This window comes from Lipotes vexillifer, unplaced genomic scaffold (assembly GCF_000442215.2).
Source record: "Lipotes vexillifer unplaced genomic scaffold, Lipotes_vexillifer_v1.1 scaffold19, whole genome shotgun sequence".
NCBI classification, from domain to species: Eukaryota; Metazoa; Chordata; class Mammalia; order Artiodactyla; family Lipotidae; genus Lipotes; species Lipotes vexillifer.
This window is the reverse complement of record NW_006793856.1, coordinates 1,238,349-1,255,688: the sequence shown is the minus strand read 5'-3', so window position 1 is coordinate 1,255,688 and position 17,340 is coordinate 1,238,349. Positions and strand designations below refer to the sequence as shown.

Sequence of the window (17,340 nt, the reverse complement as noted above, 5' to 3'; positions counted from 1 at the left end):
TTTGCGTTACGCAGGCCTCTCACTGTTGTGGCCTCTCCCGTTGCGGAGCACAGGCTCCGGACGCGCAGGCTCAGCGGCCATGGCTCACGGGCCCAGCCGCTCCGCGGTACGTGGGATCTTCCCGGACCGGGGCACGAACCCGTGTCCCCTGCATCGGCAGGCAGACTCTCAACCACTGCGCCACCAGGGACAAAACTTCCTTTCTTGACTCTACATTCTAGTCTACATTGAGTTTCCAGAGTGATCTTTTTATATTTTTAAATTAATTAATTAATTAATTTGCTTATTTGGCTGCACAGGTCTTAGTTGCGGCACGCTGGCTTCTCTAGTTGTGGTATGCAGGCTCCAAAGCACGCGAGCTCTGTAGATGCAGCGTGCTGGGCTTAGTTGCCCCACGGCATTTGGGATCTTAGCCTCCCGACCAGGGATTGAACCTGCGTCCTCTGCATTGGAAGACTGATTCCCTGGACCACCAGGGAAGTCCCCAGAGCGATGTTTTAAAAGACATAAATAAGATGATGCCATTTTCCATTTCCCTGTTCAAAATCTTGCAATGGATTTCCTCAAAAACAAAAACAAAAAAAAACCATTCAGACTCCTCCCTGTGCAGCTACATCTCCTAGACACTTGGCCTGGACCACTCAACCCCAGGCTTGAGAGCCTTCTTGCTGTCCCTTCCTCTCACTAAGCTTCTTTTGACCTCAGGGCCTTTGCATTTGCTCTTTCTTCTGCCTAGAATGCTCTTTGCATGGCTTACATTTTTTAGTCAGGTCCCTACTGCAGGTTGCCTCTTCAGAGAGACCTTGCTGAGAAGCCTATCAAGAAAGCTCCCTAAATTCCACCATAATCTTTCAGTATGGTGACACCGCCTGTGTGACACCATATTAAGTATTTATGTGTTTTGTGTTTGCCTCCCTCATTAGACTGTAAGCTCCATGAGAGCAGGGAGTTTGCCTTGTTCACTGATAGGCACTCTGTACTCCGAACTGTGTATGGCACATAGTGGGTACTCAATAAATGTTCGTTGAATGAATGAATGAACAGGCAGAGTTATAAGTCAGCTCATTAGTGCAGAGGTCACAAGTTAGAGGCCGGTCTGACACATAAAAATATTTTGTTAATACAATGTTATCTGACAGTGTTATTTTTTTTTAATATGAATTTGTTGACAATTTTTATAAATTGTGAGATTTCATATAGAAATTCCAATTTGGGGCTAAAAATCAAGATATTTTTGTATTGGGGGTCTCTTGGCAAAAATCACATCAAGTCTATTAGCAGCAGCTCCATTTAGACAGGATTTACCCCAGACCCCTCTGTTCCCTATTATTTCCTGACACCAATGACTTTCTTACACCTGGCTTCCTCCACTCTTCTGTTGCCTGCCTGGCCTTGCAGGCTTTCAGACCCTAGAAAAAGCATATTTGCTGTAAGTATGCCAACATTTGTTCTACATGTTGGTGTAACTTTTCATGTCTACTTTAGAAATGAACTTGGTTCCACGTTGGAGCTCCGAGTCATATTCGTACTGAAACACACATTTCAGCTTTGGGTGCCGCTCTAGTTACAGAACAATCACCCAGCATGACAAACTCCACAAAGAACCTTCACGAGTGAAAGAACGGAAAGACTCAATTGTGTTTCAAAATAGTTTTCACTTTTGGAAGGTTATTTTTTAAAACATTAAAACGCACACACAGACACGTAGATTTTAAATACTTTTCTTTATTTTCAAAACCTCATGAATGTTCGACCCAGATGTTTACCTAAAGTGATTCATTTACCAGGGTGGGGCACACCCAGTTGTCCTAAAAAAGAAAATCACTGAGTTTAACAATAGATGGTTGCATAGTCTGAAGTCAGATAAACGGAAATATATGTACAGTACCAAGAACTAAGTCTTTTGCTCGCTGGACAGCCACTGCCTATATATTTTAGGGGGCTGAATATTTAAGCATCTGCTCTGTGTCAGGAACTGTACTAGGCAATTGCAGAAGTTCTTTTCTGTTTGATGGGCTAGGGGTTCCAGACAGCAAAAACTTAACCAAACAAGTATGGTATAATATATACAATAGGAGTTGATAAGTGCTCTGGATGAAACGGGCAGTGGGGTAGGATGAGGGAGATGGGGAGGCCTGACCAGTTCCTATACTTAATAGTGTGGTCAGGGTAGGTCATGTTGAAAAGATGAGATTTGAGTAAGACCTGAAGGAGGTCAAGGAGTTAGCCAAGTGGATCTGTGGGAGAAAAGCCTTCCAAGATAAGGAAGAACCTCAAGTGAAGCCCTAGGGAAGGAGTGTGCCTGCCTGGTTCAAGGAGCTGTGTGCCGAGTTACAGACCAGTCAAGTTGACTAGACTGAAGAATAAAGTACACGAACACGCACACTGTTCTCCATAGGAGTCGTCTAGTCTCTCTGGCTAAGAAACATTTGTCTTTTTGGGGGGGTTTTTTTTTTTTGGCCGTGCCACATGGCATGTGAGATCTTAGTTCCCCGACCAGGGATGGAACCCTGCATTGGAAGCGTGGAGTCGTAACCACTGGACCACCAGGGAAGTCCCACGTCACCTATTTTTAGTTAACTTTATTTTGATTTGGTCACCAGCTGAGCATTTGAGACTCTATAACAGTATGAGAGGCATTTTCAGCACTGCAGGCCCAATCTTGTAAGAGGAACTTAAGCAACTGGCCCCAGTTGGCCCTGCAGCAGAGGAGACCTTGACCCTAAGCTACTGTCTGTGTACAGCTAATTCTCCTGAACTGGCTGCCCTTTCATTATTCCCAATTCACTTGCTTGTTCCAGATATCAAACACAAGTGCTTTTCAGAGGAGTAGTCTATGAGAAAAAGAATAAGAACTGGAATTTGTTATTTTAACTCTCCATGTTCATTTGTCTCCACTAAGTGATACATAGAGTTCAGAAGGGCTCCCTGTGAAAATCTCCCTAACAGAGCTTCATGTCTCCTCAATGCAGCTACTTGCCGAGGACTGGCCCTTTGGAGTTGAGATGTGTAAGCTGGTGCCTTTCATACAGAAGGCCTCTGTGGGAATCACTGTGCTGAGTCTATGTGCTCTAAGTATTGACAGGTAAGAGCATATATCTAAGCCAGGTATATCCTGACTGCTATCCTAGTGATCGCTATGCCGCCTAGAAAATAAACTGTTTAATTCAGTAAAACTAGGCTCTGCCAGCTTGGCAAATGATTATGTTTTACTCTTCAGATATCGAGCTGTTGCTTCCTGGAGTCGAATTAAAGGAATCGGGGTTCCAAAATGGACAGCAGTAGAAATTGTTTTAATTTGGGTGGTCTCCGTGGTCCTGGCTGTCCCTGAAGCCGTGGGTTTTGATATGATTACCACTGACTACAAAGGAAGTTATCTGAGAATCTGTTTGCTCCATCCCACTCAGAAAACAGCCTTCATGCAGGTAAATTTTACTCTTTTGTCCCCCTTTCTGTTGTTGCCTTATAAATATTTAGCTATTTTTCCCCTGATCTCCTCTTCTTGGGAAGCTACCGATTTATGACTGTGCTTGGCGTGAATTAAGAGTGTAGGTCCTAGGGCTGTGGGGTTAATGGTGACTGATGACCCAGGCTGCAAGGAGCTGGGTCACTACTTTTCCAAGAATCCCCTGGTGCTCAGGAACACAGATAAACCAAGTTTACATGAGAGAATCGATTTGAATTTATAGCTTCTCTACTCAAATTCCCATAAGGACTGGCAGCTACTACATATTCTGTATGAAGCAGCAGAGCAGTCATCAGAGGGAATGTGTGGCTCAGGGAATGATCAAGTAGAAGTCGCCCTGGTGTGGATGGATTGATCAGAATCCATGTGAATCCATGAAGCTCGGTATGAATAACAAGCTTGTCCTCTCTCTAAAGGGAAAGCTGCCATTGCAAAGAACTTCGTCTTGGCCATTTATTCAAGAGCTTTTAATCAGGAAATAGGAAAAGAATGGTAATACTGGTCATCAGAAGATAGATACTAAGTGTAAAAGGCTCTTCCCAACAGAATGGGTTAAGAGGAGTTAATGCAAAGGGGGCTGGTCCAAATGTCACCAATGATTATTTTCTATTTTACACATAAGACGAGATAAAGCTTTATGAATATATGTATAGATCATGGTAAACAAAAGAATAAAGAGGGACATTCATGTGAGATTGAGAATGAGACTGCTGTTTTCTTGTTTCTTTTCTTTTTTTTTTTTTTTTTGCGGTACGCTGGCCTCTCACTGTTGTGGCCTCTCCCGTGGCGGAGCACAGGCTCAGCGGCCATGGCTCACAGGCCCAGCTGCTCCGCGGCATGTGGGATCTTCCCGGACCAGGGCACAAACCCATGTCCCCTGCATCAGGCGGACTCTCAACCACTGCGCCACCAGGGAAGCCCTCTTGTTTCTTATTAGTTAAAATGGGAAAAGTACTGCACAGATTACGTAAATTCTACTCCAACACAGACATATCTGGAACAACAATTTTAAGAAAAAAAGAAAAAAAAGCAGAAAAAGAATAAGAAAAAAGGCATGCTACAAGCAGCTTTGATTTTTAGTTGATAGGTTAGATGTATACATCCCTTAGGTAAATGATTAATATAGACCTCTTCCTACCTGCTTTTCCAATAAACAAACTTGTTAAAAAGTGAAAAACTCCCATAAACACTAGGATATCTTTACCCATTCAGATGTGGTATTTCACACAAAGAATTCCTTAAGGATAACTTGCCTATGTGAAGACAAAAGTATTTGAATTACCAAATATTTAAAATTTTGCCCAATTACTTACATTTTTATGTGTAATGATAGCACACTTCCTTAGAGAATTGAAATGCTTTTTAGGAAGTTTGTGTCATTTAATTTAATTATTTGTTCAGCAGACGTGGCCTGAAAGATTCTACATAGTATTTATAAAATGGATCGACTTTAAAAGATAATTTCTCCTTGATGAGTATTTTTTAACTTAACGTTTGATATGTAAGATTTTCTTACAGAGGAATATTAAGTATAACATTCTCTCTTCCCCATAGTTTTACAAGACAGCTAAAGATTGGTGGCTATTTAGTTTCTATTTCTGCTTGCCATTGGCCATCACTGCATTGTTTTATACCCTGATGACCTGTGAAATGTTGAGAAAGAAGAGTGGCATGCAAATTGCTTTAAATGATCACTTAAAGCAGGTAAGAAAATAGAAATATTTGCTGACTCATGATTACAATCCTGATTATGAATATGAAAATTATCGTGGTGATAAGAAACTAAAATTATCATACACCACAGCATACTTCCTTTTTCTTGTGCTGGTATTTTTTAATATACAAAGAATATTTTTTATATTATCTATCTGGAGATATTCTACGTAGTCTAAAAAGATGTAAAAAGAGCCATTACTTTTTAAGGATGACTCTCTAATCATTTTCAGTCTAATTCACATGAGCTATTCAGTTTAAAGCTCAGTGTCCTGAATTTTTACAAATGCCACTGATTTTTTGTAAATGATATTAAATATTTTGTTTGGAAAGTGGGAACGCTGTGATTATAATGAGGCATCTATTCAGTGTCTGACTGTGGTTTTATTTCAGAGACGGGAAGTGGCCAAAACAGTATTTTGCCTGGTCCTTGTCTTTGTCCTGTGTTGGCTTCCTCTTCACCTCAGCAGGATTTTGAAGCTCACTCTTTATGATCGGAATGATCCCAATAGATGTGAACTATTGAGGTAAGAAAGGTAACATAGAAATAATTGTGTAAATAAATGCCATTCAGAAGTTTGTCCATTGATTCCTTTCATTGGCAAGAAGAGAGAGTACCATTTTTCTAATCCTTAGGGAGCAAATAAGATGGCCGGTTTTTTTTACCTTTACTCCTATTTCCAAGGGAGAGGTAAAGGGACTTAGGAGAACACTGGGAATGGAGAGCCAGGGTTGTCCAAATGAGTGAGTAGCACAATTGAAAACATTAGGTCTGATTCTCCTTTGCACTTTGTAAATCCTTTCTTTTCATCCAGCCTCAGCGCTTCCAAAAGAGATTTCATTTTTAAAAATTATTATTAATTAATTAATTAATCTATTTTTGGCTGCGTTGGATCTTCGTTGCTGCACGCGGGCTTTCTCTAGTTGCGGCGAGCAGGGCCTACTCTTTGTTGCAGTGCGCGGGCTTCTCATTGCAGTGGCTTTTCTTGTTGCAGAGCACAGGCTCAGTAGTTGTGGTGCATGGGCTTAGCTGCTCTGTGGTGTATGGGATCTTCCCGGACCAGGGCTCGAACCTGTGTCCCCTGCCTTGACAGGTGGATTCTTAACCACTGCGCCACCAGGGAAGTCCTGAGAGTTCATTTTAAACGAGAGAATTGGGTATGGGGGGTGAGGCGATGACAGGAACAGAGAATGAGAGAGAGAGATCATAATTGGCAAAGACTAGTGATAAAGTCAAAACCATTGTAAATGGCTAATTTTTTTGTTCACAAAAACACAAAAGTCTGTAAAGAATATATGTCCATAGCAGCATATTTTTTTACAGACATGTCTTGTATTATTTTTTGCAGCTTTTTGTTGGTATTGGACTACATTGGCATCAACATGGCCTCCCTGAATTCCTGTATTAACCCAATAGCTCTGTATTTGGTGAGCAAAAGATTCAAAAACTGCTTTAAGGTAAGAGAGTATTCGAAAATCAAAAGCCCTTTTTAATCTGGCATCAAATATAACCCTTCCAAACTATTAATATTTCTATCCAAAGAGATCTAGTCAATTGTTTTGCAGTTTCCCCTAGTATTACATGATAGACATTTCTTTCTTTTTTATGTATTTATTTATTTTATTTTTGGCTGCATTGGGTCTTCGTTGCTGCGCACGGGCTTTCTATAGTTGCGGTGAGCGGGAACTGCTCTTCGTTGCGGTGCGCGAACGTCTCATTGTAGTGGCTTCTCTTGTTGCGGAGCACCAGCACTAGGCACACGGACTTCAGTAGTTGTGGCTCGGGGGCTCTAGAGCACAGGCTCAGTAGTTGTGGTGCACGGGCTTAGTTGCTCCGCGGCATGTGGGATCTTCCCGGACCAGGGCTCGAACCTGTGTCCCCGGCCTTGACAGGCGGATTCTTAACCACTGCACCACCAGGGAAGCCCTAGATGTTTCTTTTTAAATGTGAATTTTGCTCATAAATCACTATAATTGATTTCTGCCTACAAATCCCAGTCAACCATTCCCTACTGCCTCAACTAATCAATTTTACTCGTAGAGTTACACAGAAAATGAATAAAAATTGCATGCATTGATGTCTGACAAATATCACATGATAAAATAAGAGCTACACATGATTAAAGGCACTCTTCCCATTTTTGGAAGATTTTGGACTATGCAGCACACTGTAGATTATAACTAAGTTAGTTTCTTTTTCATGCAGAGGTGACAATAACGAGTCAAACAAAGCAGTTTAATTCAGGTTTTACCTCCACTTTTCTGCCTTCATTCTATAGCAGAGAAGTGCTCCTTGATGTGGAATATGTGAAATTATTCCTCATTTGCCTGCTTGCATTTGTGTGTAACACCTATCCACCCATTCATTCACTCCTTCAACAATCTAGCATAAATAAAATATTCCCTTCCCTTATGTGGGAATGATTCACTTGTCCCTGGTGTAACAGAACCCGGATCCAGCTGCTCACCACTCATATGCCAATAATTCGAGAGGCAAGTGTCAGTAGAAAAGAAAGGTGCTTTAATCAGAAAAGCCAGCAGTCTGGGGAGGTGGTAGACTCGTGTCCAGAGACCAACACCAAAGATTCTGCTCAGCCATGACAGTTTTTAAAGGGAAAAATGGAGGGGGAAGAATCTCAATGAATCATCAAGGCAGGAGTTTGGGTTCTGCCTCTCCCCTGCGGACAGACTGGCTGGCTCTCTCTTCAGATGTTATCTTGCCCGAGTGGTCTGCATGCAGGATTGCTTAGGGGGGGCTACTGTGGGTAGAGAGCTAGTCTTACTTGTTTTTATCTAGGAAGAGAATCGACAGGTTAGACAAGGCATGGTGTGCATTCAGGAGAGCATAAGTCAGGAATTAGTTTCAATTGCTTAGTGATCACATTCCTATAATTAGATTCTTTCAAGGTTAGAGGGGAACAGAAATGGGCACACAGGAAAGGGGCAAAAGAGCTGCTTTCAGTTCCCCACTGTCAAACACCATTCCGTTTCCATGGGATTAGGGGCAAAGGTCTATCTTCTGTAACTTCTTCAGGCTGACATGGGACGCCATATTCTCAGAGTGGAAGATGTCAACATGGGTCTGTATCATCTCTTTGCTGACACTTTTATTGTAGTTGCGTGCTTACATACACGGGCAGAGCAAGCTACAGTTATTTCGCTGCCCACCAAGATACAGATTATTATGAGCAATAATGTTAATCCCATTCTCTTGAGGCTCGTTGTTGGACTTGTGCTAGCCACAGATTCAGTACTGCTCAGGATGATGCAGCTTATGTCATGGTTACAGTCTGGTCATCATGGAGTTAGCTTTTTCCCTCTGGTGGCAGTTACCGCACCTGTACAACAACTGGGGAACGTGCATCAGACACTGAGGCTGTGGCTCTGTTGTCCTAATTATTAACTGCTGGGTTTTGTACTGGAGGGCGTGGTGCCTTGGTTCTGCTTGGTTCCACTGGAAGTTCATTATTGGAAAACCGAGAACTTAGCTTCCTTGTAAAATCAAAGGCAGTCTATAAAATTCTCTGCTTACTCATAAACTCATAGATTTTAGAGCTAGAAGAGAATGTCACCAGATCATGTCCCTCATTTTACAGAACAGAAAGCAATGGAACTCACATTTTCTTATACATATAAATTCTCAGAAAACAAACAGAATTAACAGGATTTTTAAAAATCCAAGAAAAACTCTGGATGACTAAAACTGAGACACATATACTTTATAACCTTATTGTGTAACAGTATTGAAAAGTCACATGAGATTAAACACGTGGCTGAAAAAAATGGTGATGTAATATTAAGTTTATTGACATGGAAAGATGTTTATGTCACTGTCAAGGCCATGGAGTAGTATGTATAGTCCAGTTTTATTAACATAATTATACACACACTTCCACAAACATGCACACATACAGTCATGTTGTACATATGTGTGTGGTAATATTTCCATTTGCATAGGAAAAAGTCTTGAGTTATGTATTTATCAAATATTAAAAGTATTTCTCATGTAATCAAGAGTAAGTATCAAGAATTAAGAGTGGCTTTCTCTTTCAATTTGAATTAAAAGATGAGGAAGTTTAATTATGTACATTTTTTCCTCTCTGTATTTTCTAGTTTAAAAGAATTATCATATACTACTTATGTAATTATATGTTTTTAAGGGGAAAATAAGAGGGCATGGAAAGAAATTGGCAGAACTGCATATCATGCAAAGAAAGCCAGAATTCTGGAGAGTAGGAAGGGTTGTGATAGTGTAACTGATGTAAACTTATATAACGAGTTACTTTGTTTTGTACAGTCATGCTTATGCTGCTGGTGCCAGTCATTTGAAGAAAAGCAGTCCTTGGAGGAAAAGCAGTCGTGCTTAAAGTTCAAAGCTAATGATCACGGATATGACAACTTCCGTTCCAGTAATAAATACAGCTCATCTTGAAAGAAGGAATATTCATTTTCTTTACTTTGGACAGAAATCATTAAAACAATGAGGCATCCGCCAAACAAAACAAAACAACTGTGTGTTTGCACAAAACGATGTAAAAATGTAAGAGTGATTATTTTCTTAACACTCAGAGTTACTCATGACATTTTATGAGCTGTTTACAGCATGAGAAGAAAAGCGATGAGAATTAAGAAAGCCTCATTGTGAAAGCACTTAATCCTTTACAGTCAGCACTTCAATGTGGCTCTTCCGAACTTCTGGTATATTCATACACCACTTAACGTTTAAATTGAGCTCACTCAGAATTCCTATTAAAGATGTTTATTTTTTAAATTAAGGTGAATCGGATGAAAAGGATAAATGTGTTGCTGCGAAACAGAAGTTTTAAATGAAATTTAAATTACTCAATTTAAAATTTTAAAAACCTTTTAAAGGAACTTTTCTATTAATAGTCTCACACCATTGGTTGGACTGTAATTGGAGACAAAATATGAAAGCAGTTCAGCTGGTGTTTTTTTTTTTTGATGTTAGAGACATATTTAAATGATCAGGAGGGAGTATCAGAGAGATTGAGGTTTTTGAAAATATTCAACTTTACATTCAGATAAGATCAAATGTCACAAAGGGACAGAGAGAGAAGGTTTGGAATGCCATCCCAAAACACTGCTTTGAAATCTCCTATTCGTGTACTCTGCAAAGAAAATACTACCTACCATTTTTTTGAGGATTATTAAAACATTCTTCTTCTTTCACTATTGTAGTTTAAATGCTATTTGTTTAGTTTTGTCATCTGTAAATACTTAGCTACAATACACAACGTGTAGATGATTAAATGAAGGGCAGGCCCCAGTGTTCATACCTTTACAATGGAGAGATGCCAGGAACCCCATAATGGACAGAATGTGAGTTGCCTGGAGCAGTGTCCACATGGCAAAGGAGAAAGCACCATCTTCTCTCACCCCTGCTGCAGATGGTCTCTGGCAATGTATCATACTATAGTTAAAACACTATTTTTAAGATCATAGATATTAGAGTCAATGTAACAGTTACCTGTAAAGCTTATTACTAATTTTTATATTATTTGTGTAAATAAGTAATAGAAAAGAATTCTGGATGTGGTGCTTTCCTATCACTTACAGGCAAAACTGCTTTTTGAGACTGTTAAGAACCTCTTACTTTGTGCATTCTTGCCTAATTCTTTCATCTCCCCAGCAAAGTGCCTCAGGTTAACTTGGATGAGATGTGTGTGAAAGTATGTACAAGAGAAAACGGAAGACAGAGGAAATGAGATGGGGCGGGAGGAAACCCATGGGGACAGATTCCCTTTCTTAGCCTGATGTTCGTCACTGCCCGTCATATCAATGCAAAAGGTCCTGATTCTGTTCCAGCAAAACAGTGCAATGTTCTCACAGTGGCTTCAGGAACAAATTGGGCCCAAGAGCTTTAACTCTGTCTTAAAATATAACAGAGTTTCTACCCTTGTTTTTTGTTTATTTTGTGTGGTTTTTGTTTTTTGTTTTTTTTTTTTTGGTAACCCAGGGCCACAGCCACATGTTGAGAATAAGCGAGCAATGTTGTTTTCTGCCAGCATCTAACGTGATGCTACCAAAACCCCAATAATGGGGCCAGAATGAAAGGACAGTAATTAATTCACATGCTACATGGAATCTATTTACAAATCCCAAGCTTATTTATTAATTTTGTCCCAATCACTTTTTCAGATGCTTGTCATCACAAAAGACATTTCAAACTTCGGATTTTAAACTAACTTTGGGTTACTACTGTTTTCAGTTTGTTAATATATTTTTTATTCCTATTTAAATTTGAGCTCATTTTATTACCGTTCATTTTGTTTCTCATCTGCATCATAATGCCCTTTCCTTCTCCCTGTCAGAGTTGTGGTCTGTGATCATCTTGCCAAATTTTAAACTGCACACAAATAGTATATACATGCATTATTTATAATGAAATTGTGTTCAGTAGCTTTTCTAAAAATGTTTGAGTCAAAATTTTAACATACTGACAAAGGTTGGTAAGAAACAAGCATGATTTCTTAGCACAAATAAAATCAATATGGGAAAAGGTGCTACTGTTTAACTTTAAAATGTATTTTCTAGTATTAAGGACTGTATAATATAACAATGGACAAAAATAATGTTAACATGGATGTAAAACTTAAAAGATTTATAAGCGATTTTAGACTGTTTTCTCCTTTATATTTGCTAATATGGGTGCGTGTTAGTATTGACAGCTTACAACATATGGCCAAAGGAATACAGTTTATAACAAAGCATGGGTATGCTGTAGCTAACTTTATAAAACTGTAATATAACCATGTAAAATAATTATATATTTTGTTTTTCTGAGGTCACCTAAAGTGGCAACTACTGTAGTTGCTAATTCTATGTTATGTAAACAAAATCAATAAAAATTTAAATTGCTTTAAAAAAAGACCAACTTGTTTTTCACTGTGCAGGCAATAACTAATAATAATTTATTAGTAAGTGTTTAAAGGAAATATAAATGTTACAAATGGACATTATTTATGTTAAACACACAATTATCAAGGAAATATGAAAGCTGTTACATTAAAATGCCAAATTTCTGTTATGTTTTATTGTGGTGAGTAACCAGATATATATACATTCAGTTTTCTGAGGTTGATTATCTCATTGATTGTTTCCAACGGCACCTTGTGTCTTTCCATCTTCTGGTTTCCTGCCTCTGGAGCATTTCATTGTTTAATCATTATTGTACTACAGGTGAAAGTTGAAAGGCTGAAATGAGATTTTGGAATCACTCATTTCAGTTCATAAGCTCCTTTTGAGTGCAAGATGGGATGAAATTAATAAGATGAGAGGTTCCTACTTGACAGGAGATAGAAATGATAACAAAATTTAATACAAGGCAAAATGAAGTGAGCACTAAATAACTGTGTGCTGACTGCTCTTGAGGTTCACGTGTCTGTATCTCTTGGCACATAATCCCTTTCTTTCCCTGACAAAAATCATCTAGAATTAGCATTTGCTCTTTTCCCATATCATTATCTTAAACTCAGCCTAGTGTTTCAGAGGTTTCTATGAGTCATCCCTCACCTTTGCTGGATTTCAGCTGCCTAATCTGAGCTGGGTGTTTTGAGATACAGGTGTTGTGAATTCAGGAGCTATATGAGAAGTACAAGAGAGCAAAACCCAGGCAGAACCCTCTCTCAGGAGTCACCCAAAAGAGCCTACCTTCTCTTGAACTGTTAGTTGTCAAGTTACAATAATAATAATAAGGCCCACATAATTCATTATAGTAAAGGTAGGCAGAATAAATACAATTTAGATTCTTGGAAGAAAACCAAAAGATGTGGCAGCTCTAAGATGGAAATGTCCCCAAATCCAAAGAGTGCAGAGGCCAAGCTTGTGAAGAACAATGTATCTGGCTGGACTGACTTGCTTTCAGTCGTTAGTCAGCCTCAGAAGTGACAACGTTAAATAATCAACTGGGCTTCCCTGGTGGCGCAGTGGTTGAGAGTCTGCCTGCCGATGCAGGGGACGCGGGTTCGTGCCCCGTTCCGAGAAGATCCCACATGCCGCGGAGCGGCTGGGCCCGTGAGCCATGGCCGCTGAGCCTGCGCGTCCGGAGCCTGTGCTCCGCGACGGGAGAGGCCACACAGTGAGAGGCCCGCGTACTGCAAATAATAATAATAATAATAATAATAATAATAATAATAATAAACTGATCGAATGTGTATACCCAAATCAGAAAATCTCACTGAACACTTTCAGGATTCAAGGCTCACTTAAGCACAGAATAACTCCATCATGGTAGGAAGGCAGCACGTGTAATGGAAAAAGCATAAAAGTCAAAAAACAATATGATATCCTTGATTGTTTCATCAATATGGTTGACCTCAAACAAGTCAGTTAATATCTTAGAGTTCCAGTTGAATTATCTATAATATATAGATATTAATATTCCCAACCTAATTCTTACATGGAATCAACAAGTTTTTAGCGTACTTACTATATAATTTTATTGTTCCCTCTAAAACATAGGTATACTGAAATGCAGAAGACATAGTTCCTGCCCTCCAGCAACTCACAATCACAAGAGACAAATAAACAAATTAAAGCAATTAATTTGTTATAGTTACTAGAATATAGATACATACAGTAAGAATCGAGAGTTCAGGGAAACTCATCAGAGGGATTGGGCCTTAAAGGAAGGTTTTTTGTGTGTTGTTTTCCGGTACGCGGGCCTCTCACTGTTGCGGCGTCTCCCGTTGCGGCGCACAGGCTCAGCGGCCATGGCTCACGCGCCCAGCCGCTCTGCGGCACGTGGGACCTTCTCAGACTGGGGCGCGAACCCGCGTCCCCTGCATCGGCAGGCGGACTGTCAACCACTAGCGCCATCAGGGAAGCCCGTTAAAGGAAGTTTTGAATTGAGCTTTAAAGGAAGTTTTCCCAGCAGACCAGGAGTTACTGACATTACTGGCAAAATGACCATCTAATAGGGAAATTGAAGGGGTGAACCAGCGTGGCCAGTTCAGGAAAAGGGCTGACCCACAACCCGTTAAAGGAGGGGCTGTGAGAGGTGGGGCTGGAGAGATCACAGGGCCTGTGTTCCACACAGAAGCGTTTGCCCTTTTCCATGGCCAGTGTTTCTCAAGTGTCTGAGGACTGCATGCTGCAGACTCATCTGGATGTTTGTTTAAAATGCAGATTCCTGACCTTCAACTCTGATTCATATCATCAGAACCTCTGTGGTGGGACCCAGAAGTCTTTAACAAAAACTTCAAGTAGCTCTTATGCATCTAAAATTGGGGAAGCCCTGCAGTGTAGAGATTTGAAGAACACTGAGTATTTTAAACAAGAAGTAACAGGATAAATTCTGTTCTCATAAGACACTGCTTTGGAAGCAATGTGTAGCATGACTACGAGATGGAAAGTAAGGGGATGGGTTAAACAGCTACTGCAATTGACAGGTGAGAGAGATGAGGGTCTGAGGGAGGAAAGTGTGTGAAGATGGTGAAGGGCAGATCTGGAAAGACACAGTCACCATAACCCACGAAGCAGATAGATGTGTAAGGTAAAGTTCTTATGAGGTTTCTGGCTAGATGGCCATTAATCTGGATCAAGGATCAGCATACTATAGGGCAAGCCAAAGCCAGCCTACTGGCCAACTTTTGTAAATAAAGTCTTGGGAAGACAACCACATTGATTTGTTTACATGTTGACTATAGCTGCCCTTCACTACAGCAGCACAATTGTGACAGAAACTGCATGGCCCGCAAAGCCTGAAGTGTTTACTATCTGGCCTTTGCAGAAAACATCTGCCAACCCCTGACTTAGATAAACAGCATTAAGGGAAAAAAGAGGTAGCAATTGAATTGGAGGAGAAAAAAAAGAATTCTGGGGATGATATGAAGTCTGTTTGGGGTAGAATGAGCTTACGGTACCATCATGGAGCAACCGCAGAGAAACGTAGGAGCTCTATCGGAATGCAAGACGAAAATGCGCGTATCGTGGTTTAGAGATGCTAATTAAAGGGAGGAAATGTTCAAGGAGAATCAGAAAAAGTAGAAAAAAAAAACAATAAAATAACGGGAGTCACAAATGCATGAGGAGTGAACAGAGAAGAGAAATTCAGAAGACACTGTCAGAAACAAGGAAGCCTAGTGTCCCCAGAGTCATGGGAAGGTAATGCAAAAACAAAGAAGTAGGCTGTCAATCAGAGTAAAATGAGAATGTTCAAAGCAACCTTTGAAATTGGCAATTTGAGAAACATCGGAGAACTCATCTGGAGCAGTTTGTGTGTGTGTGTGTGTGTGTGTGTGTGTGTGTGTGTGAGAGAGAGAGAGAGAGAGAGAGAGAGAGATGATGATGATAACATATCTCTATTTTCTCATCTCCTATTAACTCATTATTACACATTTTATATATACATCATATAGCATGGCACCTTAGCAACAGAGAAGGATTAAGCATTTGGTTAAAGATAGCATATTAAAAATATATGCTTTTTTCCTCATGCTCCTTCCAAAACTCCTCTAAAATGACAGGAAAAAAATGTTTAAAGGTATATACCCACAAAGACAGAGATGAAAGAGGAGATAGCAGCTGACTAGAAATGTTAAGGATATTGTGTAAGATGGAAACCAGAGAGATGAGGGACAACAGAGTCAGATTTGGGCTTTTTCTCTACACAGTGGCTGCCAGGGAGGCAAGCCGACCTGTTTCACAGCCCAGAAGAGGCTCAGGAGTTGGAAGAACAGGTGTCTTTGAAGACAAGGGACGGAAGTGAAACGAGAAACAAAAGATTCTATTAAAATTCTAAGAGAGCAGACTCAAGCATCCATCTCCAGCCTGTACAACGTGTGATTGCTCCGAGTCAGCTGAAGACATGTAGCTTATCTTCCAGAGAGGTTGTGCCTGTTATCCGTGGACTTGGTCACATAATGAGGACAGCTGAAGGTGGGAAGGGACGGAGGCCCCTTACTGGAATCAGAAGGATTAAGCAAAGACCTGCCTTATAGACAGTGAGAGCTTCAGCCCTCATCCCCTACTAGACACACCAGAAGAGTGACTGGCAGCCTTCTACAACCCGGCAAGAGACTGAAGATTCTGTTCTGGGGAAAAAAACCAGCTCAACTCAAGCAAAAGTATACCTACAGATATCAATATTGAGGGTGAGGAAGGTTCTCACTGAAATGGGTTTTCTGCCCCACCACACACATAGAATTTCCAATCTGCCCCTTGGTGCCACAGTTTGAAATATGAACAAGCAGGCAAAGATCAGCAGACATTTTAGGAAAATGTCTGAAGTGAAAGAACCTGAAACAAAGAGAAAAAAACTGGAGAGACTGAGGAAACAAAAGTGCAGAGAGCACAAGAAAAAAATACAACAAAATTGTAATTGATTTTCCCAGAGCAATAAACAACAAACAGCAAAACCTGGATGCTGTATAAATAAAAGGGACATTCAAAGATGGAAAAAATCCTCCTGGAAAATGAAAATATGATAGGAGAAATAAAATAAAATAAAATTAAAGGATTTCAGAGATGAAGTTGAGGGAAAGTAGAATGTAAAACTATTCTTCCAAAATGTGCTTAAGCTAAACTGAGGAAGGAAATTAAGGAATCCAGGAAACAGGTGAATCCAACACAGGAAAGAGTCAAAAACTATTCCCAAGATGACTGAGGGGGAAAAATTACTGGTTAACCTGTCTACAGTGCAATTAATCTAGTTAGAAGCTGAAGAGCAGAGCAAGTATCTCTCCAAGAAAAAGTAGAACAGAGAGATTGCCTTCTATGTTTGACCATATTTACAGGAGTTTATAAGTCTATGAAAGCATCTAAGGATAAATGAATAATAGTTACATAGAATGTAAGCAAACAAAAAAAGTAATTATATAATTATTCATCTCCAAAATTTTTTCTTGCAGAGAATATTAATCATAATAGGCACATGACTTGGATATGTTAATTTATGTTGTCAATATGAACACCGAAGACTGTTTTAAATAGTCTTGTGACACAAATAAAATTGTGATATGAATAAACTGGAAGAAAAGTGTGTATGATGGTTATGGTGCAACAAATGTAAATCTTAATTTTCTATGGTAAAAACCTAACACCCAACTTGGGAAAACAATTGCAGACTATCTAGAAAAGGTGAAGATATGCTTATCCTATGACCAAAATTTCTACTTGTAGAGAAACTGCTTATGTGACCA

General features: G+C 39.9%; 1 protein-coding gene across 1 annotated transcript in view; it reads left to right on the top strand.

Moving 5' to 3' along the window:
• EDNRB (endothelin receptor type B) overlaps window positions 1-9,989 on the top strand; it is a 22,777-nt gene extending 12,788 nt beyond the window's left edge. The window contains exons 2-7 of the mRNA XM_007466795.1: window positions 2,973-3,085; window positions 3,221-3,425; window positions 5,021-5,170; window positions 5,573-5,706; window positions 6,529-6,637; window positions 9,477-9,989. Of these exons, the coding sequence (XP_007466857.1) occupies window positions 2,973-3,085; window positions 3,221-3,425; window positions 5,021-5,170; window positions 5,573-5,706; window positions 6,529-6,637; window positions 9,477-9,611 (846 nt within the window). The 3' untranslated portion in view covers window positions 9,612-9,989. The remainder of the gene's footprint in view (window positions 1-2,972; window positions 3,086-3,220; window positions 3,426-5,020; window positions 5,171-5,572; window positions 5,707-6,528; window positions 6,638-9,476) is intronic.
• The last annotated feature ends 7,351 nt before the right edge of the window (window positions 9,990-17,340 follow it).